Source organism: Schistocerca americana, chromosome 4, assembly GCF_021461395.2.
Source record: "Schistocerca americana isolate TAMUIC-IGC-003095 chromosome 4, iqSchAmer2.1, whole genome shotgun sequence".
NCBI lineage: Eukaryota > Metazoa > Arthropoda > Insecta > Orthoptera > Acrididae > Schistocerca > Schistocerca americana.
In genome coordinates, this window is record NC_060122.1 from 734,890,387 (window position 1) to 734,915,354 (window position 24,968).

The 24,968-nt window shown below is 41.1% G+C and overlaps 1 protein-coding gene and 1 non-coding gene across 2 annotated transcripts in view; both read right to left on the reverse strand.

Annotated features, from left to right (window-relative positions):
- The window catches only part of LOC124613759 (odorant receptor Or2-like), a 98,086-nt gene that overhangs the window by 32,986 nt on the left and 40,132 nt on the right, over positions 1-24,968 (reverse strand). Inside the window, exons 4-5 of the mRNA XM_047142476.1 lie at positions 13,628-13,893; positions 2,925-3,027 (exon numbers count right to left, since the gene is read on the reverse strand). Of these exons, the coding sequence (XP_046998432.1) occupies positions 2,925-3,027; positions 13,628-13,893 (369 nt within the window). The remainder of the gene's footprint in view (positions 1-2,924; positions 3,028-13,627; positions 13,894-24,968) is intronic.
- On the reverse strand, positions 22,301-22,375 carry Trnal-caa. Its single transcript has one exon. It is a non-coding gene; the product is annotated as a tRNA-Leu (tRNA).

The following is a 24,968-nucleotide window of genomic DNA, read 5'->3' on the forward strand; positions in this document are numbered from 1 at the left end:
TCTCATCAATTCTATTATGGGTCTTATCTTGAAAAGTCTATCATGACCTTTTTCACCCCTGGGTATCATTGCACTGTTGTCATTGAAGTGAAGAAACTTACGTATTTGCTCATACTGATTCACTGTCATTGTTGTCTTGATCAGATGAGTACCAGTAACTTCTCCCCAGTAATCCCTCGTATTAGGTACATGAACTATTGACATTACGAGACAGATGCCTATAAATTTTTTATGTCATCACAGGATAAATCTATTGGTCTATCAGGATTACACTGCACACTGTATCTATGAGACTCTTCGACAATTAGATCAAACAATTTAGATGGAAATATATGTTTGAAGAATTGGTATGGAGTATTTAAGTTTATTACTTCTTCTGGTAACGAAGTATTGCCATGAAATTTTGACTGCAGTTCGGGAATAATCAACTGTTTATCTTTCCAAACCACACTCCTGCTGTTTTTGGTAACATTTTTGCTGCTGCATGGCAGTTTCAGAGCATTATCAGACAACTGTGACGTCGATTCCTTCATTATAACATCAGATTGTCTTGTTCCAGAAACATCTTCAGTCCTAATTACTGGTACTTGACTTTCTTCGTCACTACTGTCACTATCACAATCAACAGATACTGGAGCAACATATGTCTCATCTTGAATGGAATCGTCAGAGAAACACTCAAGATCATCATCACTGCTTAGTGGAATCTCTAACCATTCCATAAGCATTTCTTCTTGACTCTTTCGAGACATTTTTACGTCAGCACCTGAAATGCAGTAAATGAAAAATGTAGCTGATAAGCTACATACACAAAAACAGGCCTCATTTCAAATCTATCGCAAAGACACTCGAATTAACTGTTTACACCATATCTACTTACGTTTTCAAAATGAAAAAGTAATTTTCAAACCCAGAAATCAGTGCACAAACACCAAAAACACACCTCAACTTTCCGCCAAAACACACACTTGGCAGTATGTCCACACAGCTCACTGTCGAACTGCTTCAGCTCGTCCTGCCATCTATGATCGCTATGAAGAACTACTAGAAACTGCAGCGGAGTGTATACACTTAGCTACATAACGAATTTGATCGAAAATGTTTCTCCATATGGAATAAATCGAAGAAATGAGGTCTGTAGCTTATCAGCTACAGTATGCATTAAAGGGTTAAAACCAGATGATAAAATAAGAGGTTGAAAAACTGTCTGTAAAATAAATAAATATTGTGGAAGTTTTTTAATCAGACATTTATCTTCCTGCGATATCTATAACTAGCTTAACCTAATGAATTCGTCCGGCATGGAACTCCTTTGTGTCAAGTGTAGTTGTCCCTCTAACTATATTAATACTTAATTGTCCACTGGTACCTTGTTAAAAGTTCTGATTTTCATATTACGTTTCAATACAAACAGCTCTACTGGAGAGGAAGATGGGTGAAAGGCGTCTATTGGGGCCCACTTGTATGTGGCACCAGAACAAGATAAGAATATTAATCAATTAAAATGAAACTAGTCGCTGTCTGTGAGGGAAAGACGATGCAGTAGGCAATTTCTGTGGTGTGCTGTTTGAAGCCACCAAGAGTTAGATTAATGTAGGTATGTCAATATTGTTGAACATGAAACAGAAATCTTCAGGCAAATAAGGTAAAGATGTTCAATAATTACGATTTGTCTTTTTCCCGACATGTTAAAATAGATGAGTTCGCTGATAATTCATAATTGTTGAGTAACCCCAGAATGTGCGTAAACGATTTTGATAAGGAGGCTAGTTAAATATTTCATTTTTGTAATGCTTTTAAGATTTGTTAACAGAGCTATGTGTAATTAGATGCAGGCCGGTGTGGCCGTGCGGTTCTAGGCGCTTCAGTCTGGATACGCGAGACCGCTACGGTCGTAGGTTCGAATCCTGCCTCGGGCATGGATGTGTGTGATGTCCTTAGGTTAGGTTTCAGTAGTTCTAAGTTATAGGGGACTGATGACCTCAGATGTTAAGTCCCATAGTGCTCAGAGCCATTTTTTTGTAATTTGATAATTTTCATGTATGTTGGATTGATGCAGTTAGATAATACTTGCTGGTTAAATCTCATTGTTTGTGAATCGATTGTGAGTTATGTAACTTCAATTGTCAGATGTTTTTGAAAAGCCAATCATAACTTGGAATACAATTTTGCTAAAAAAACTGAGTGTTAGTAATTCACCATGATCAGTACCGCCTCCCAGTCCCAGTCCTATATTTTTTAAAGAATTTGTATTTTCTTAAATGTTCTTGTTTATCAGCCAAATGAATTTCATGTGCATTTCAAGTATTATGGCCATCATTGCACACTGCTGAGCCTGTAGCTAGCATTTACATTTCTTTTTTTTTATGAGAGACCAGAATATATCTCGTTACTCCGTTACTGCTTTAGAGGTAAGAAAACTTAATTTATTTGCTATGTGCAAAGGGACCAAAGTTATCAGTTGAACAGGGGCAGATGATTCAGTGCCTAAGGGGCTGAATGTATTTTGCAGTGACTGTATTTCATTATTGGAAGTGGGAGTTCCATTGCCCAATCAATTCGTGTAAAGTTTTGCTAACAGTAGCACAGAGTAAGCACACCAGTTGCAGTTACAACACGCAACACGACATTCCGAGTTCCCTATCCATTACACAAATCAGACTTTCATTCAAATAATCAGAAAACAAATATTTTTAAAAGAACGTTACATGGGAACCTAAGATAAGATAATTGTCCAGCGGATGACATGCGGTAAAATAAACATGAGTATCGTCTCTTGTTGTTCCTCAATGTATTTATGTCGTCTAATTTATTTGTTAGCTTGATGATGAAATCGTGTCCACAGCTAAGCTTGCAATATATTGTTGCGCCCCTTACTCTTAGTTTGGGACTTTGTGACGCACTGAGTGGGTAGTAGATCTCACCAGAGTCGTGGTGACGAATGCGCTGACGCTGACAGTGATCATGTCAGCTAGAAACTGGCCCAGCATGATGGGACCCACCAGTGTACTCAGTCGCTGGATTAACCTGCAACCAAAAGATAGCTCGCATCACGAAGGCACGCGCAGCGGTGCGTCTACCTGAGTGAATAAAAATGGTTATAATGTATGCTAATTGTTACACTGTAAGAAACATTAAGCATAACTGATTAAACTTAAAGCATCGAAATTGTAACTCCATTCCTTCCCAACTTACTATGCAAATGTAGACGAGATGTGGCTCAAATTCAAAGATATAGTAGCAACAGCAATTGAGAGATTCATACCTCATAAATTGGTAATAGATGGAACTGATCCCCCATGGTACAGAAAACAGGTCCGAACGCTGTTGCAGAGGCAACGGAAAAGCATGCGAAGTTCAGAAGAACGTGAAAGCCCGAAGATTGGCTAAAATATACAGACGCGCGAAATTTGGCACGGACTTCAATGCGAGATGCCTTTAATAGGTTCCACAACGAAACATTGTCTCGAAATTTGGTAGAAAATCCGAAGAAATTCTGGTCGTATGTAAAGTACACAAGCGGCAAGACGCAGTCAATACCTTTGCTGCGCAGTGCCGATGGTACTGTTACCGACGACTGTGCCGCTAAAGCGGAGTTATTGAACGCAGTTTTCCGAAATTCCTTCACCAGGGAAGACGAATGGAATATTCCAGAATTAGAAACACGAACAGCTGCTAGCATGAGTTTCTTAGAAGTAGATACCTTAGGGGATGCGAAGCAACTGAAATCGCTTGATACGGGCAAGTCCAGGTTGTATACCGATTAGGTTCCTTTCAGATTACGCTGATACAATAGCTCCCTACTTAGCAATCATATACAACCGCTCGCTCATCGATAGATCTGTACCTACAGATTGGAAAATTGCGCAGGTCGCACCAGTGTTTAAGAAGGGTAGTAGGAGTAATCCATCTAACTACAGACCTATATCATTGACGTCGGTTTGCAGTAGGGTTTTGGAGCATATACTGCATTCAAACATTATGAATCACCTCGAAGGGAACGATCTATTGATACGCAATCAGCATGGTTTCAGAAAACATCGTTCTTGTGCAACGCAGCTAGTTCTATTCGCACGAAGTAATGGCCGCTATCGACAGGGGATCTCAAGTTGATTCCGAATTTCTAGATTTCCGGAAAGCTTTTGACACCGTTCCTCACAAGCGACTTCTAATCAAGCTGCGGGCCTATGGGGTATCGTCTCAGTTGTGTGACTGGACTCATGATTTCCTGTCAGGAAGGTCACAGTTCGTAGTAATAGACGGCAAATCATCGAGTAAAACTGAAGTGATATCAGGTGTTCCCCAGGGAAGCGTCCTGGGACATCTGCTGTTCCTGATCTATATAAATGACCTGGGTGACAATCTGAGCAGTTCTCTTAGGTTGTTCGCAGATGATGCTGTAATTTACCGTCTAGTAAGGTCATCCGAAGACCAGCATCAGTTGCAAAGCGATTTAGGAAAGATTGCTGTATGGTGTGGCAGGTGGCAGTTGACGCTAAATAACGAAACGTGTGAGGTGATCCACATGAGTTCCAAAAGAAATCCGTTGGAATTCGATTACTCCATAAACAGTACAATTCTCAGGGCTGTCAATTCAACTAAGTACCTGGGTGTTAAAATTACGAACAACTTCAGTTGGAAAGACCACATACATAATATTGTAGGGAAGGCGAGCCAAAGGTTGCGTTTCATTGGCAGGACACTTAGAAGATGCAACAAGTCCACTAAAGAGACAGCTTACACTACACTCGTTCGTCCTCTGTTAGAATATTGCTGCGCGGTGTGGGATCCTTACCAGGTGGGATTGACGGAGGACATCGAAAGGGCGCAAAAAAAGCGTAGCTCGTTTTGTATTATCACGTAATAGGGGAGAGAGTGTGGCAGATATGATACGCGAGTTGGGATGGAAGTCATTAAAGCAAAAACGTTTTTCGTCGCGGCGAGATCTATTTACGAAATTTCTGTCACCAACTTTCTCTTCCGAATGCGAAAATATTTTGTTGAGCCCACCATACATAGGTAGGAATGATCATAAAAAAAAGAGAGAAATCAGAGCTCGAACAGTAAGGTTTAGGTGTTCGTTTTTCCCGCGCGCTGTTCGGGAGTGGAATGGTAGAGAGATAGTATGATTGTAGTTCGATGAACCCTCTGCCAAGCACTTAAATGTGAATTGCAGAGTAATCATGTAGATGTAGATGTAGATGGTATTATTTCTGCGAATCTGTATGATCTGTAATGCAGGTTAACTTACTAATTTTCAAATCACGTTTCGTTTTGGACACTTATTGATGCATTTAATCACAAATTACTAGTACTAAATAACTGTTTTCACAAGAGCATTGCATTATTTGGTGACTCAGAGCATCATTAACAAAGGAGAAGCTCTTAGGTATGAAAAGTGACTCTGGAAGAATTTTTTCTGCCTAAAAGAAATTTACAAGGAAGAATTTGATCTTTACTTGTTTCCATTTACTAGCCGTTGGTCTTTATTGCCCATACGACGTCCTGGTTTTACTAGACGCTATGGGCCTACGGGGCTGTGGTCACAACCTTACGGAATATTTCTCACTGTCGCGGTGCCTTAGGAGCGTGGGCAGAGTTCTGTCCCGGAAGATGCCGTTAGATAAGAGGATAAGGACTTCAAGCAGCTCTGTTAATGTGGATTAGTAGAACCTTAATAGATTTAGATGAAGTTATTCTCACGCAACTTGCAGCGTCGATTTCTGCCCACACTCGTAAGTAAAATATAGGCATCGTGGCAGCGGGAAAAATTCTTGAGTTCGAAAGGAAGTGGATCTAGACCGGTTCTAGATCTAAAAAGACGAAAACTGCCCACGGTGTCTAGCGAAATTAGGATGACGTGTGGGCAACACAGATGACTGCAGCCTTTTTACATTTTTATTAAATCCACCTAATTCCTTTTAGAACATTATTTGAAAAGCATGCAGTTTGAAATATTCAAGCACATCAAAGCACAACTTTTCTCATACTAAAAATCGTGATCGTTTTAATTTATCATTATATATTGCATTTTATTACAACGCAATCATTTTTTATGATGTCATTGTGGCAAAAATTTAAATCCACTTGAATTTTACTGTTTTTTATCACTGACGGTGCTTCTCCACAACGTAACATGGGCCATATATCTTTTGGCATTGATACTGTGCATATATAACCATTGTCTCTTCCCCTATTACATAATATATTTTTATATCCGTATTATGCAGAGAGAGTCACAAAAGAAGTAACACCTTTTTTATTTTGTGAACGGTTACATACATCGAAACGCGATTTTCTGGAAATGTAAGAGCGTCAAGGGGCACGTATATTTTTGTTTAGTTAATGTGTTTAGCGCTGGTATCAACGGGGATAGTGAAAGACGTACTATTTTTAAATCGGACCCTATACTTTTTATAACTGCATTCGATAGCTCTTGAGAAGAGAATTAAAGTGATATAGCGTCTCTTGATGTTGACATTGAAACCTGTCGTAAAATATTCGAGAAATGTCCTAGAATGTGAGAGCATCGCTGTAGGCCTGCGCTTCAGCTTTATTTCCCCTTTGAGCAATTTACGGCCTAAATGGTGGTCCACCTACGAATGTAGTGTTTGAAAATACGACATAGGCTAGAATCTAGCGTATCACAAAGGGCTTAAGAAAACTATTGCATATTTGTCTGTACTCCCAGATTTATGTGAGCTGAAACAGAGAAATCAACTGTTAATTCTTCAAAAATAACATCGTCTTAAAGCAACTACTGTATGAAAGATATAAATATTAGAAGAAAGACTTTACCTGGCTCTTCCTGTACGTAGCTGTGTGCTTCTTAGAGGTAAAATACATGCTGTCGGACACCTGTATCTACCTAAATTGCTCTAAATTATATCATGTGTGGTACATTTGTTGAAGTACACATGTGGTATCGACAGCTACGATGCCACAACGTAGGTGCGCTCTGCTAGGTTGGTACTACGACACCGACATCGACGATGCGCCCTCTAGCCGGCGCTGTGCAGCTCTACGAGCGCCGCTTCCGATTCAGCCCATGTGATTCCGACGAGACGACCTAGCAACATTGTTTTTACTTCATAGGGAGCTAGTCATTACAGACTTTGTTACTTCAGTTACTTCAAGGATAGTTTGTCCAACTACTAGTGGCTATTAGCGTTGATGCCTACCCAGCTTCGCACCTACGTGCTCTTCAGTGCAAAGCTACATATGTCATTGACTACTATTCTCTATTAAATGTTCTGTAAAGTTAAACTTAGTATCGAAGCATTTCACCTTTTCCTGCTCCTACTTACTTCCTACATTCGGCCTACCCTTCAGTTTACAGGAGCAGACCCACGCGCCGCCTTCCAGGCGGGATACAAGCAAACATTTTATTCAGAATACTTTGGTGATCACCTGTACACCACAAAATAAATATTCTTCTGAACGAAACGTCGTTTCATGCTGAACGTAAGCGCGTAATGACTGTGTTACCAGCTATGTGCAGTACACGCTGAAGAATTACTTGGTAATGCAGTGCAATTTGGTACACATACAAATGAAATAAACAATTTACAAGCAATGGTTTGGTAACCATCCAGATCATATAACACAAATTTTGTCCTCCAAAAAAACAACTTCACCTTTTATTTGAGCATGTGTTCAAGCTGTTTACCACGGACTGAAAGACACATTTGCAATCATCGTTGGAAAGAACGATGAACAGATGTGACTACAGTGGATGATATGATAGAGAATGTACTGGCGATTCGACGACACATAGCGCCTGGGGTAGTTGGAGCTTCGTCATAGACTGCATCTTTGAGTGCTTCCCAAAGAAAGAAATCTGGAGGAATCAAATCGGGGGCCTCGCACGCTATTTGAAAACAGAATTTCATCTTATCCAACATCCAGGAAAGTTCATTCAGTATTTGTATTGCAACACGGGACGAGTGAGCTGGACAACCGTCGTGTGGCAGCCACATACACTATCGAATACCAAGTGGTACCTCTTCTAGAAGAATATTCGTCAGAATGTGTACGTACGTATGTCTGTTTAGAGCCCCTGAGACTAAGTAAGGTCCCACAACGTAATTTCCAATGATGCCGCACAACACGTTTACGCTCCACGACAATTGATGTTGCACCTGACGAAAACAGTAGGGCACGGTAGTGCACGTTGTGCAAATTTACATTAGCGTGGTTAGTAAACGCTGCTACATCAGTAAAGAGCACTCGTTGGAAATACGTAGCCGCGCGGGTTTAGCCGAGCGGCCTCAGGTGCTGCAGTCATGGACTGTGCGGCTGGTCCCGGCGGATGTTACAGTCCTCCCTCGGCCATGGGTGTGTGTGTTTGTCCTTAGGATAATTTTGGTTAAGTAGTGTGTAAGCTTAGGGACTAATAACCTTAGCAGTTAAGTCGCACAGGATTTCACACACACATTTGAACATTTTTGGAAATACGTAGGGTGGACTCTCAGCTGCTGAATGGCAAACCGGCAAAATTCTGTACGACGTTCGAAATCACGGTCGTCGAATGTCTCAGGTAGAGACAGATGATAGAAATTGAAATTCTGTCTGTAACGCCGGAAATGCATATCCTGTTTCCATCTACTGCACTGCAAATTTTTTTCCTTATTTTGTTACCTGAAGATATAACATTTCTGTGTCTTTGTATATTGTAATTGTTTTACTATTTGTATATACATGCATTTATGTCGATGTATAATTGGTTTGTTTTGTGAATATTATTTGTATTTATACGCTGGGTCTGGCCTAGGGAAAACCATACTATCGAACGAATACATCGATAGGTCGTGTGGAGAACGAAAGTGTTTAGGATCTTTGGTAGTGTTAACTCTGCCGCGTGGAGCGCGGGCTGAGCAGAGAGGGCCTGGCTGGGGTGGTGCAGTGGAGCAGGTGTGTTGTATGAAGCTCCTGCGAGTTGCCGCTCTTTCGGGGTTTGGCAGCATGTAATTGCGCTCGACTTGCGATGATAGTTTCTGACATGGTGTCGCGGACGGGAAGCATTAGCTGGCGCACATCAAGAGCCCGTTTCGTCTGGTGACCGTGTCGAGAAGAAGGCGCGCCAACATCCAGCTTCTGCAACAATGACGGCCGACAATGAGTGACTGTCGCCACCTCCTCGATCGACGGCTTCAAACCTTCAATCAACCAACAAGGAGCCCGCATCTCGTGGTCGTGCGGTAGCGTTCTCGCTTCCCACGCCCGGGTTCCCGGGTTCGATTCCCGGCGGGGTCAGGGATTTTCTCTGCCTCGTGATGGCTGGGTGTTGTGTGATGTCCTTCGGTTAGTTAGGTTTAAGTAGTTCTAAGTTCTAGGGGACTGATGATCATAGATGTTAAGTCCCATAGTGCTCAGAGCCATTTCAACCATTTCAACCAACAAGGAAGACTGGAAGCACGTAAAGTTTTAGAACTGTATGGCAGACCTCAGCTTTTCAAACTTTTAAAATTGTTGCATCACAACATTACAGCAACTTAGCATGAACGTTTGTTGCTCATTGTCCCAATTGCATTACCAAGCAGGGTCCCTTCCTTTTCCGGAATGAACCCGAGTGTCGTTGAAATTCAAACGCCAGCATCATTCGATTTCACTGCTTTAATTTCAAAGTTCAGTTAAGGTATTCGTAGCTGGCTACAATATTTAGATTACACAAGCACAAATTAAGAGTGCGAGTTTTGTTACCGTATTTTAGCTTACCTGTGACTGCAGCTCAGCTTGGTACGTACTAAATTTTACTACTGTTAATTGTTCAGAATCATTTAATTCAAGTTCAAAGTTAAATCCCTTATTTCTAAATTGCGTAGATTCAAGTAGCTTTTGAAATGATTGTTGAGGTAGTCCAAGACTAACCGTATTTTACTGAATTTCGACGTGCTTCAGAAAGAAAGCTCACTATTAACTTCAGTCACTAAATTAACTTTCGATTTTCCCGTTTTATTAATTCTTTTGCTAAATTAAGTCAGAGTGTTGCGAAATTTATTACTTCTGACAAACTTTCAGTTTTCACACTGCACGTGTCAACCTTCAGTTGCCACGCTTCTAGTGATAATTATATGTGTAATAACCTTTCTTTTTCAGTTACTATAGTAATTGTCCTTAGGAGTGGCGACCGTAATTTCCCCCAAATCTCAAATATCTAATTACCGCTAGTTAATTGTTAACGTAACGGCCGCACATTTACTGTCTTTATTAACTTTACCCCTTTTCAAAATTAATTTCCACTTGTTTCATTAGCATTTTTCCTTTCATTTAGATGTAAGGCTTTCCTCCCTCTTTACCGACAGATTAACTTCGGTGACGATTGCTTTTCCCAAATTTCCATTAGGTACACGCGGTTTAATTTTTCACTGTCATCAAGGTCGATAAGTGAGGGGGAGGTTACATGTCGTTGCAGGATGCGACTGACCCTCGTCTAGCTGATTCCACATTGCTTGGCAATACGTCTCGTACGACTGTGCGGATTCATTAGCGTCGTAGCCAGAGCAGCTTCTTCGTGTTCTCTGTCAGTTGCAGTTTTCTTTCTTGTTCTCCTTTTGAAGTTCTAGCAGCATGTCTGGACCAGCGTCAAAATAAATCGTGTAAGTGCCTGGCGCTTCGGGCAGTGGCGATACGAATAGATAGCCCTATATCGCAATATAGTTTTTTACAGCAATTCTTTTACATTCACCGTATAAAAGTAGTATGTCCAACTTCTCCCCATTGGTGCACGCAGTGAATGCTACAGCAGAAATGAGCGGCCTGCAGTGCAGAAAAGAAACCAGGCAGATATGTTAGCGTTCGACACAGCGTAGCGTGAGAGCAGTCGAGAGCTTGGCGGTATTTGCACCGCTAATGCCGTTTCCGGCCGCACTCATCTCAAATTCTAGGACATATCTAGAGTTTCTTACAACACGTTTCAATGTCGGCATTGTCTTCTAAAGAGTTGTCAAACGCAGTTATAAAAAATATATGGTTACATTTTTAAAAAAGTACTTCCTCCAATATCTCTGCTGATACCAGCGCTAACTACATTAACCAAATAAAAAAAAAATCGACCCTCTAACTTCCGTCGAAAACCGCGTTTCGATATGTGTAACCGTTCACTAAATGAAATGGGTGTTACGTCTTACGTGAAGATGATGTTTGGCTTGTGGGGCGCCCAACTGCGCGGTCATCAGCGCCCGTACGAATTCCCAATTTCTACACAGTCCGAATGTTTTTACACAGTCTAGTCTGGCCGCTGTCACGAATGATGATGATGATGATAACACAAACACCCTGTCCCCGGGCACAGAAAATCCCAACTCGGCCGAGAATCGAACCCGGGACCCCGTGATGCAGAACAGCAACGCTAGCCAGTAGACCACAAGCTGCAGACTACGTCATACGTGACTCATCCTGTATAGTGGCAGTTCCAGATACACTTCACAATGGTCTAATGAGAAGCCGGCCTGTGTGGCCGAGCGGCTCGAGGCGCTTCAGTCTGGAACCGCGCGACCGCTACGGTCGCAGGTTCGAATCTTGCCTCGGGCATGGATGTGTGTGCTCTCCTTAGGTTAGTTAGGTTTAAGTAGTTCTAAGTTCTAGGGGACTGATGACCTCAGATGTTAAGTCCCATAGTGCTCAGAGACATTTTTTGAAGCCTAATGAGAAGACCGAAAGCGGTCGTGTGGACCTAATAAAGTTCTTATTAATCGCCTGCAGCAGCTTTTCATTAATAAACAATATTGTCGTTCTGAGGAAGATAGGAGAAACGTCAACGATTCCTCGATGAAGGAACTCCATCGGCATTTACATAATTCGGTAACTGACAGAGAAATGATGGAATACTAATACTACGGAAACCAAACTGTAATTAGAGCCAGTCACCCTGATCGCACTAATCGGTATTTCGGAGAGAGGCTATTGGGCATATTGGGCTATGTCTCTGAGGCTACATATCCTGGTATTCAAAGTTTCACCGTGATTTCAGGAGGATTTTCTTTGGTCAATTTCAAATAAATGAGACACGTGACTATATTCGGGGAGACAATTATGCTGGAACATGCATAAATAAGAAGCTGCTCTATTGAACAATCCTTCGTTCCTACCTGATGTTGCGAAAAGCTACTGGAGTGTCAGCTACACCAACGTATGATAATTCACTAGAACAATAGACTTCCATGTCTAGCAAATATTGCAGTATAACCATTAGCCGTTTCTCTCGTTTCTAGAACACGTAGAAAAACATTGTACATAGTTCAAATGGTTCAAATGGCTCTGAGCACTATGGGACTCAACTGCTGTGGTCATTAGTCCCCTAGAACTTAGAACTAGTTAAACCTAACTAACCTAAGGACATCACAAACATCCATGCCCGAGGCAGGATTCGAACCTGCGACCGTAGCGGTCTTGCGGTTCCAGACTGCAGCGCCTTTAACCGCACGGCCACTTCGGCCGGCGTACATAGTTCAGAAAACATTAATTAATAACTTACTAGCGAAAGAAAGTATTGTATTTCAATTCGTCCTTGAATTTTAATCATATAATTATGTTCAGATATTCATGTTTTCTGGACTTTACATCTTTATTCATTGCTGACTTCCATTCCACTGTTACGAAGGCGACTGGTATTGTAAGCGATTCGTAACTTAAGAAATGGATTCTTGTTCAGACTATCTTTTCTGTGCACATCACCAGACTTCGTTCACAAAACACGGAAAACCACACGTGCACGCAACAGTTACCGTACCAGCTAGTACTCCTTTTCCCGATAACGTCCGATAGCTTTCTCACGCCCAGCTGAAGCCGAATATATGATATACGCAGCAGCTAAATTAAGATTCACAAAACCGGCGGATAAATCAGACACCATGAGAAAATGAAAAATGAGAGAAACGGTGTTTTGGGATGAAAATAGTGTGTTTTTAGTACATGTGAGAAATCAGAAAACAGTAATAATGTCTTCACGTGTGGTATATATGGAGGTTTTGCAGTAGACAGATCTACGTAGCAAATTACAGCGCTTTGGTTGCAGAACAAGGGACTGATTGGAGCATGTATGACTTTAAAAAAAAGTTGGAGGAATTTTCACGAGAGTATTGGCGGTTCCTTTGTTCTTTACGCGTTTCTGAATAACCTTATTTAACCTGCTTGTTTAATTTAGTTATAGGAATGTAAGTATGCGACGCGAAATGACGTTAATGTGTCAAAATATTTTGGAATGAACAACTGTCAAACAAACTCTAAATTTCAACAAAGTTCAATTTTCTTTCATTATTGTTAGTATTGGCCCTACGATACCCTTTCTGAAGCAACCATGCCTGAATGGATTTGTTGTCCATTCCCTTAGACGATGGAAACTTTAGTCTACAGAGTTTAAATATTCATATTTTATGAGTGATTATGAGGTAGGAAAAAGTGTGCTTTTTAGCGACACTGAAGATACAAGTAACACAGTTTTAAGTTGCAATGTCAAACCTTATGGTGTGCAATTTACGTAGAAACTGTTCAGCTAGTACTGAATGCGCATATTTTTAACCAGTTACGCTACCTCTACAAGGTACGTGCGAACACTTGGAAATCTACGAGCGAAGTTTTTGACTGAGCTTAAAAATTGTGAAGGGTTGCAGTGAAGTTTCCGACAGACCTCTCAATATCATTGTGATAGCGAACGCACTCTCGAAGGCAACTCCTCATTTGCTCTTCGGAATCTGTGGCGGGAGTCACATGGCGACCAGGTGGAGTCCTGTTCCTGCTTCCATTCTGCTCGCCGCTGCACATGTTCCTTGCCATGAAGTTGAGGAATCGTAGGTGGCCAGCCACATAGATCATGAGTGAGCAGAAGGCGCCGTCTAGCGAGACGGAGATGAAACAGCCGTAGAACAGGCCTGTCGACACCACAGCGAATACCACCTGCGAACAGTGTGTCACGCAAGGTAACTGGAAATACTTCTTCGCATTTTCAGGACAACGCAGAAAAACAGTTAAACAACATTCTGTCACGGTCGGAAACAAAGATCTAACTTGACCTCGAGCTTGCTCGACAGAAAAGCACATTGGACATTAACTGGGTGAAGCACCTATTTACGAAGGGCGTTTGAAAAGTCCGTGCAAAAATAAAAACTTTTTTTATTTTTCGACATAGCCTCCTTTTAGACTGATACACTTCGTCCAACGCTGTTCTAATTTGTTGATACCTTCCGAATAACAGCAATTGTCCAAGTCTGCAGAATAGCTTTTAGTTGCTGCAATCACCGCCTCATTTGAATAAAATCTTTGTCTCGCCAGCCATCTCTTCAAAACGAGAAACAAACAGTAGTCTGCGGGAGCCAAGCCTGGAGAATAGGGGGCATGTGAAACGAGTTGGAATCTTGTTTCCATTAATTTTGCGATCACAACTGCTGAGCCGTGTGCTGGTGCATTGTCGTGATGGAAAAGGATATTTTGCGTTCCAATCGCCGGCGTTTTTCTTGCAGCTCGGTTTTCAAACGGTACAATAACATGAACAATATTCACTTGCAATAGTTTTACCCTTTTCCAGGTAGTCGATGAGGATTATCCCTTGCGAATCCCAAAAGAGTCGCCATAACCTTTCCGGCCGAAGGACTGGTCTTCGCCTTTTTTGCTGCAGATTCTCCCTTGTTAACCCATTGTTTAGATTGTTGTTTGGTCTCAGGAGTATAGTTATGTATCCATGTTTCATCCACAGTGACGAAACGACGCTTAAAGTCCTGCGGATTCTTCCTGAGCAGCTGCAAACCATCCCTGCAACACTTCACACAATTCCGTTTTTGGTCAAGCATAAGCAGTCGCGGAACCCGTCTTGCGGATAGCTTTCTCATGTCCAAATGTTTATGCAGAGTATTATATACCCGTTCATTCGAGATGCCCACAGCACTAGCAGTCTCACGCAACTTAACTCTTCTGTCATCCATAACTATATCATGGTTTTATCAATGATTTCTGGAGTCGTAACCTCCACAGGGCGTCCAGAACGTTCAGCATCACTTGTGCCTATATGGCCGCTCCGAAAATTTTGAAACCACTTATGAACTGTTCTAATCGAAGGTGCAGAGTCACCATAATGTTTATCAAGCTTCTCTTTAGTCTCCTGAGGAGCTTTGCCTTTCATAAAGTAATGTTTAATCACGACACTAAATTCTTCTTCGTCCATTTTTTAATAATCACTCGACTTCCTTGATTCACACGAATGCCAAACACAAAGAAATAGACCAATATGGCTGAAAATTGGTGTACCTTCTTTCCCAAGATGCTACTAACTAAACATGACCTCAATACGCGCCGGTGGTGCCATCTCTCGGTCTTTGCCCGGACTTTTCAAACTCCCTCGTATATGTGTATAAGAGAACGTTGTTTAATACAGTTACAGACAGAAAAAGTGCCACACCCTGAAGTGTCAGTCGGATATTTATCGAACTTTGTAGATGTATTCATCACATACAAAACTAAATTAAACTCCGTCCGAACAGGTCACGGAGGACACTAACGCTACAGACCGACCACCATGTCGTCCTCGGCCTATACGCGTCACTAGATGTGAAGATTGCTGGCTGCAGAATGGTATGGAAATGTACGTCTTGCCATCGCACCCAGACGTGCTCTACGAGTGACGAACGAGGAGACTGAATGGAAGTAATTACCCCCTGAGGGCTAAAATGGAATTTCCTTAGGGGTAAAAACAAAAGGATTCAGTTGTGCTTCGGTCACGAAACTAAATTATTTTTATAAGATCAGTATCACTGCTTCATAAGATTATAAAACTGATTACATTTTTTTTCGAATACTAACAATTAACGACCTGGCGCAGTGGTGATGGGTGTTAAACCTTGTGAAACGAATGCATGAAAAACACATTCCTCACACAGTCCACGCCGAGCGAGGTGACGCAGTGGTTAGCACACTGGTCTCGCATTCGGGAGCACGACGGTTCAAACCCGCGACCGGCCATCCTGACAGGCTTTCCGTGATTTCCCTAAATCGCTTCAGGCAAATGCCTGAAGGGTTCCTTTGAAAGGGCACGGCAGACTTCCTTCCCTATTCCGATGGACTGATGACCCCTCCCCGAAGTTAACCAACCAACAAACACACACAGTTCACGCGCTATACACGTATTTTGTGTTTGATGCCACATATCTATGGAAGTAAACTGGAGAGATACGTCACAAGTGCATAAATGTCTAAAGAAATTCTTTCTCCGACTTACAGGTAGTTCTCGCAATGCACCAGAAATTGCTTCATTATTCACTTCACAACAAATAAACGACCTAATTGACAGCAAAAACCAACAGTTGCTGTGTAATGCCTATTACGCATTGCATTACTATTGTTATTTTTATTATTACTGACATGGACAGACATAAAGCATCGGAAAACTGGAGTCTTCCGATTTCTGAAAGTTCAGAAGTAATGAATCCAGCAATCAAGTGATTTATCAATTGTACTGCACACATTTTCAGTTGGCTGATTTTAAATGGGGGTGCAGGGTGTGGGTAAAGCAAGTGTCGCTTGAGAACGGAATGGTTGCAGAGGTAGCATGTTACGTAACAGGTGTCGGCCCTCAATGTGAATCGTCAGCTTTCTTTTCTGAGAAGTTGTAGGTAGCACTCGCAATTGACTGCGAATTTCCTCACCATTATTTAAAAAAAGGTTGTTAGAAATAAACAGTAGCCGTTGTCTCATTAGTTCACGTTTTAATGAAACACATACAAAAACTAAATATCATTTATATTTCGTCATTTTAAAAACTTAAGTGCGCTCTCTCTCTCTCTCTCTCTCTCTCTATTCTCTTTCTCTCTCTTTCTAAAATTTATCTGGCGATAAGACAGTTGATGTTGGGGGAAGGGATGGATCGGGGCTGGATGCGGGGCAAGCACTAAGTAATCTCCGATTGCATTCCAGAGTAAAGATCTCAGAAGGATTGAGAAACACTAAACTAGAATAAGCCACTTGGTACTTTGGTCATGAAGGGTAGAGAACAGGGTTTACCGTTCTCACTGCATACTAGTGAGCATTCAGCTAAATTCCAGCAGTTACCAAATAAATACGGTTGTTACATTCAGTAGCCCACGACTCCGTGAGTCCAGACGAAGCAAACTTCTACTTCTAGCAAATCATACGCATAAGACCATTTGACAGGATTTGTTTTAAGTCTTGAAAACTGGGTTCTTGTTATATTGCACTTCATTTTTTTTAATTCGTCACTCTTTTGACTCTCCTGATGTGGCCCGCCACGAAATCCTCTCCTGTTTCAACCTCTTCAGCTCAGAGTAACAATTGCACCCATCTTATCAGTTATTTGTTGAATGTATTCGCTTATAGCTCTTAGCCTCTAAAGCTGTATCAAGTATCACAAAACTTATATCATGATATCTAAACTCATGATATCCAAACCCATGTCTTATAATCCCAGCTTCTCTTTTAGCCAGTGTTTCCCACATACCCTCTCGTCGCTGTTTCTGTGCAGATCTTCCGCATTACTTACACTATCAGTCTATTTAATTTTCACCATCCTTCTACACCACCATATCTCCAACACACTTCGATTCTCTTCTTTTACAATTTTCCCACAGTCCATGATTTTCTGTGATACAATACCGTTCCCCTTGCTTACAGACTCAAAAATTTCTTCCTAAAATATTATGCTTGATACCTGATACCAGCAGAGTTCTTTTGGTGAGGAATGCCTTCTTGGCCTATGCTAGTCTGCTTTTTCTGTCGTCGTTGCTTCGTCCGTTACGTACCATTTTGCTCCCCAGATAACAAAAATCCTTCAAATCGCTTACTTCAAGGTTTCCAATACTGACGTTAAGTTCATTGCAGATCACATTTCTACTGCTGCTCATTACTTTCATCTTTCTTAGGTTAATTGTCACTCCATAGTCAAGATAGCAATATATTCAAGAATATTAACTTTTATATCCTTTCACTCTGAACACAAATCATCCCTGGATCTTTCTTCTATTTCTGACATTCTTCCTTTGATGTATAGATTCAACAATACACCTACATCGATATGTACATACACACTCCACAAGCCACAAGATGGTGCATCGCGAAGGGTACCTGTATTTTCGTTGGTTCCGTTATCAAGTGTATCAACAGAACTACCTCTCTGGTGTCTTTCCCTTTCCTAAAGGTGAAATGATCGTCATCTAACTGTTCCTTAGTTTCTTATTTCATTCTTCTGTATATCATTCTTTTCATCAACTTGGAAGCATCTGCTACTAAGTTGATTGTCCAATCTTTGTCACACGTATATTCACTTGCCATTTGGAGAGTGTGCAGAAGATATTGTTGCGAAAGGCTGATGGTATGTCTCCAGACCTTGTGAAACAATTCCAATAATAGTTTGATTGCTACTTCCCTCAATGGTTTTAGAAAGTCCAAAGGAGGCTCGTCTAAGCATTCCACATTATTACAAGTTTTGCAAACCTCTTTTAACCCTTCAAACACAATGAGGTCTCTATTGATCCAATAAGTTAATTTTCTCGAAACTAAATCTTGTACTCCATACTTCAAAATTACGGAAAGTTGGACATTACCAGTTATAAGTAATAGTTTCACACCACATTACATAACTGTTGAATATATCTAGTTTTGTAGAAAATCACCACTGGACACTACTGGGGTCATATGCAACCCCACTTCTCTCTTTGAGTTCTAAAATACATTAATGTTGTTTTACAATCTATAATTCTTGCTGTACTTGCTTTGTTACATTATTGGAAATATTGTTGGCAAGTACGATTGTTGACAGGACTTCATTTACCGAAGTTATTCTTTACGTGCTTGTGGAGACTACTTCTGTGTCTGCTGCGTTTAGTTGAACATGTCGTCTTTCCGGAAAGAAAGTCCTCGATGCATTACACCAAGATAATCCTCTCTGGAGAATCAAATAGTGATATTAGCGATATAGATTCTGATGACTAATGTAGTAATGGTGAAATGGACGTCTTAGAAGAGAATATTCCTCAATCAGACTGAAATTAGCAAGAAGATTTGGGCAGTGCAAACATCCAGCCTGCAAAGGGAGTGACACATACTTCTTTCTTTGACAGGTAAATTTGTATTGTGCTATAAGATACTATATTCATGCAGTAGTCTTTAATGTCACAATATATTTTTTTATCTATTTCCTGTAGATTAAAAAACAAAGAATAAATGTGGCACAAACAGGAGTTGACAAAACATTGTGAAAGATAGGAAAGATAAAACATAAAGCGAGCAAAACCAAGCCCAACAAAATTCCCAGTAAAACATGTGGGCAACATAGAATTAGTGTTTCATTTCTTACCCCTAGTGCACAAACAAAGAGGAAATTCTTTTTTATAGTAGTAGAAGTAGACTAATAACTGCCGCTGTACTGACATACTTTGGTGCTAGCAGCTGCGTCTAACGTTCACAATGAAGCAATTAAACACCTTTGAAACACAAAAAGATGGTACACTCATATTTTGTTGTGCAATGGCTACAAATCGCTTTACCCGAATTGAGATATGCATTGGATTTGAAGACTCAGATGCAAGACGTCGCAACTGTGCTGATGAAAGGCTGGTACCCATCAGAGAAATAAGTGAAATGTGAGTCGACATTGCAAGACACTCATGTTTCTAGCAGCAACGTAGCAGGCGACGAACAACTTGCGAAATTTCGGGGTGGATAGCAATATATTCCATCAAAACTAGAAAAATGCGGGTTGAAGTTATGGGCTGTATGTGTTAGTGCAACGTATTACATTCTCAAACACTGGTCGACAAGAAAATGAATCACATGAAATTGGTCAAGGAAGAGGTAAAAGGCATAGAAAACAATGGCAGAAAAAAAAACGTTGAAAATTTTTTCACAAGTCCTAATTTGGCGAGAGTACTTTTGAAAATCGATAACAGACTTTTAAGAACAGTTAGAAAGCAACAAGGGAGGACTACCTGAAAATTTCACTCAGAACCAATGTTGAGTCAAATATTCATCCATATTTGGGTTTCAAGAGCATGCATCAATTGTTTCGTATTGTCTAAAAACTGATAAAGTTGTAACATTGCTAAGTACATTGCATTCAAGGAAGGAAGGAGAAGATCATAAAGAATACGAGACAATAATGACACTGGATTATAATAAAACAAAGTCAGGAAGAGACACAATGGACAAGCTAGTTAGAACGTACGCTGGGCAGAAAATACTAACTGCTGGAGACTGGCTTTCCTCGTACAACTAGAAAACCACCTCGTTGTAAAAAGCTAGACAATATTAGTTCCGCAGTACTTTTATCAACACCACATATGAGAAAGATTTGTGGTCAGAAAATGCACTGAAAAGCTTTTAAATGTGAAGATCCTCTACGTAAAAATCACCTGGAATTTTTTTTGCCTTAAATGCAATGTCTCATAATCGTCACTTTCAAATTTAATCAAAAATATTTGTAGTTTCACAAGAGTCGTTAATTCCCGTTACTGAAATAGATGATTAAAGATAATTACATTTTCATTTATGCTCATGCAACTGTCGTCAAGTTTTAGAATAGGGAAAAATATAAGAGAATTGACTGTATTCAACACTTATAAAAATTATCCTTAATAAAAGTTTGATTCTATTGGGGTCATTAGAGCCTCCAGTGGTACTGAGTAACAAATAATATTCGGTATTTGGAGGGATAAACTCTGACACTAATACAAGACAACCTTCCACTTCAACATCAGCGCCTACCTCTATCACATGATTTGTCCCTTCCCCTCGTACACGCGTTCAATGTGCTACTTCCACCAATCCGCGCTCTCCTTTACGTTCAATATAGGAACTCCTATTTCTCTCTTAATGTTGATGCCTATACTTTTCGTCTCATCGAAGGTTGTTTTTATTTTTCTGTACACTGAATCAGTCCTATTGATGGCCTCTCTTTATTCGATTTCTTTCCAGCACCCACTTCGCCATTTATTACATTCCTAGCTGACATACCGTCGCATTCGTGTTTTTGTTGAATTTTTTTGGAGTTCTTTCATCAATCAACCGAAGTATTTGTTGTGTAACGCAAGGCCTCTTCGCAGTTACTTTTCTTTGAATTATGTTTGCCATCCGACGTCTGTGCTCTTTTTAGATATTTGCATTCCACTTCAAATGAAATACCTATTGCGGTATTCATTGCCGCAGTATCTAAACCCACTTCTTTCCACTTGATCTCCAGCACGAAATGTCTCAACTAATCGACATGGAACAAAGAAAATCAACTACTGCATACACTGTGTAGTTGATACACTCGTGATTTTTGAAGATACAGACATTTGAATAGAAGCATCAGACCTCAACAAACTACTTAAAAATCTTATGTTAGGATTTGGGCCTAAAGGAATAAAAGCATAAAGTTCCTTGATCTAAGGAAACTCTAAACATCAATTTATATTTAGAAAACCTACGACAACAATTGTCAGCATTGACAGTTGACCATGTCGACCCACCCAACACAATATGACGTATTTCAGATCCTTGCTACCACTAATAGGCAAAAGTTTCCTGTGACTTCCCCAGATCAACAAATTGAAAACATAATAATAAAATATTTCTCTATAACAATGGCTATGATCCTGCACTAACTGACAGACTCTATCACAGAATAAGAATAAAAACCACTATTGTTTCATGTACTGCCCTAATGTTCCCAGAACGACAATGAGTGCAAGAAAAAAAACATAGATGTGCCACCATATGTACTTCCTACATCAGTACAGAAAGTGGTGCCAATGGAAGCTGTGCAGTTTATATCTTCGCAGTTCTATTATGGTTTCTTGCGATTATTGCTTACCAACGGCTATTCTTGCGATTATTGCTTACCAACGGCTAATCTGTGAGGACAATGAGTGTATCCAAAATTGTGCTCTAAACTAGGGAAAACTGCAGAGGAAATGGAAAAAATGTTTCTATAAGTTGTTCTAGTCGTTTATATACCAGCGTTAATAAAATGGACGAATTTCGACTCATGAGGACGATGTTTGAAGACCTACGGCTCATGGCGTCACACCTCAAAACGTTGTTCAAATGACGGATCTGTCTCTACTGGGCTGTAAGTAGACAAATCTGCTTGTTTGTTCCCGTGGAGCGCAGTTCCACACAAGGTCGAGCGCAGTACGCTTAGTGAATGGAGTGGTAGTTCGGGGTATTTTGGAACAGCTTTTGGACTTGATACTGAACCTGCGGATATAACTTAAAATGTCTTCCTTAATGGGGAGAAATCATATGTAACAGTCCAGAATGAGATTTTCACTCTGCAGCGGAGTGTGCGCTGATATGAAACATCCTGGCAGATTAAAACTGTGTGCCCGACCGAGACTCGAACTCGGGACCTTTGCCTTTTGCGGGCAAGTGCTCTACCAACTGAGCTACCGAAGCACGACTCACGTCCGGTACTCACAGCTTTACTTCTACCAGTACCTCGTCTCCTACCTTCCAAACTTTACAGAAGCTCTCCTGCGAGACATGCAGAACTAGCACTCCTGAAAGAAAGGATATTGCGGAGACATGGCTTAGCCACAGCCTGGGGGATGTTTCCAGAATGAGATTTTCACTCTGCAGCGGAGTGTGCGCTGATATGAAACTTCCTGGCAGATTAAACCTGTGTGCCCGACCGAGACTCGAACTCGGGACCTTTGCCTTTCGCGGGCAAGTGCTCTACCAACTGAGCTACCGAAGCACGACTCACGTCCGGTACTCACAGCAAGGTAGGAGACGAGGTACTGGTAGAAGTAAAGCTGTGAGTACCGGACGTGAGTCGTGCTTCGGTAGCTTCGGTAGCTCAGTTGGTAGAGTCTCGGTCGGGCACACAGTTTTAATCTGCCAGGAAGTTTCATATCAGCGCACACTCCGCTGCAGAGCGAAAATCTCATTCTGGAAACATCCCCCAGGCTGTGGCTAAGCCATGTCTCCGCAATATCCTTTCTTTCAGGAGTGCTAGTTCTGCATGTCTCGCAGGAGAGCTTCTGTAAAGTTTGGAAGGTAGGAGACGAGGTACTGGTAGAAGTAAAGCTGTGAGTACCGGACGTGAGTCGTGCTTCGGTAGCTCAGTTGGTAGAGCACTTGCCCGCGAAAGGCAAAGGTCCCAAGTTCGAGTCTCGGTCGGGCACACAGTTTTAATCTGCCAGGAAGTTTCATATGTAACAGTGATTTCGCGAGTATGCCGAAGCCCTCATGGTGATTCCGTGATGGTGGAATAAATTTTCAGAGGAGATAGAGAAGGGTAAATGTGTCAATCTGAGGTAAAGGATCCTGGTGTGGAAACGACCCAATCGAAATTTGTAAGCGAAAATCGTTTCATACTGCTCTCTGACAGTGGAATACTTGTACAGCTACCATTGTTGCTAAGACTGGAAGGTAGAAAATACGGATGACCACTTAGTTGTACATGTTGAATTAATAACTTGATGAGTCCAATGCAGATGGCGTACTGTGGACGGACATGACCAATCATGGAATACAATGTCTGAACTGTAGTAGACTGTAGTCTGAGTTTATAAGTTCAGGCACTAACATCAAAAAATGGTTCAAATGGCTCTGAGCACAATGGGACTTAACATCTGAGGTCATCAGTCCCCTAGAACTTAGAACTACTTAAACCTAACTAACCTAAGGACATCACACACATCCATGCCCGAGGCAGGATTCGAATCTGCGAGCGTAGCAGTCACGCGGTTCCGGACTGAAGCGCCTAGAACCGCTCGACCACCGCGGCCGGCGTGCTAACATGATTTTCGTGTATGGGCAAGCAAATGGAACCAGCAGAAATGCGGAAAGGTTGTACAGGACCAAATATCAGCGTAGAACCATGTTTCCAAGACGGTTCTAACCATTAAGTGAAAGAGGGCAATATGTATCACAAATCAGTGAATGTGGCGGACAACGAACTACATGGACTAGCTACTTAGAAGATGCAGTGCTTGTTGGAGTAGATGAGGTGCCTGCAATTAGCACCTGATCAGTTGCACATGAAATGAAAGTTTCGCAGGGTACTGTGTGGCGAGTATAACGGGAAATGTTGCTACACCCGCATCATCCACAGAAAATGTATTCTTTGACTCCTGCTGGCTCCGGATGTTGTGTCATGTTCAGCCAGTGGTTCTTTCAGTACCTTATGGTCGAGCCGTACTTTTTTGCGTATGTACTTTTCACGGATAAAGCCTCTTTCGACAGAGACAGAATACCGATTAGTCGCAATAGTTACATATGGGATGAGATTCCCCACACTATAGTTGTAAGGAGCCGTTATCACACATTACCAATCAATGTGGGAGTATGTAATCATTGACTGAATTTTTCTGACGTGCCTCACTGTTGTTGGCATATTAAACTCTTAAAAAATATGGTTTTAGGATATGTGTTATTTAACAAGCGGTCCATGTTACAGCATTATTAGATTGATCAAAACTGGAAAACAAAAAAATTAAAATAATTTCACCTGTACTCGGATTCGAACTCTCAAACTTGAGTATTTTAAACCAGAACTCTAGCCCCTGCACTGATTGGGAAGCACAACTGTTGAATATTGGATGATAATCTTAGTTCACCTTGTATACGAGGTGATTCAGCTACACCTACTCATAGGTTTTATACATTCCGCAACACCTTCAAATACCATACACAGGATTTTCATATTCTCTGACTTGCTATGTGCAAACTACAGGGTGTTTCAAAAATGACCGGTATATTTGAAACGGCAATAAAAAGTAAACGAGCAGCGATAGAAATACACCGTTTGTTGCAATATGCTTGGGGCAACAGTACATTTTCAGGCGGACAAACTTTCGAAATTACAGTAGTTACAATTTTCAACAACAGATGCGCTGCAAGTGATGTGAAAGTTATAGAAGACAACGCAGTCTGTGGGTGCGCCATTCTGTACGTCGTCTTTCTGCTGTAAGCGTGTGCTGTAGACAACATGGTTTATTCCTTAGAACAGAGGATTTTTCTGGTGTTGGAATTCCACCGCCTAG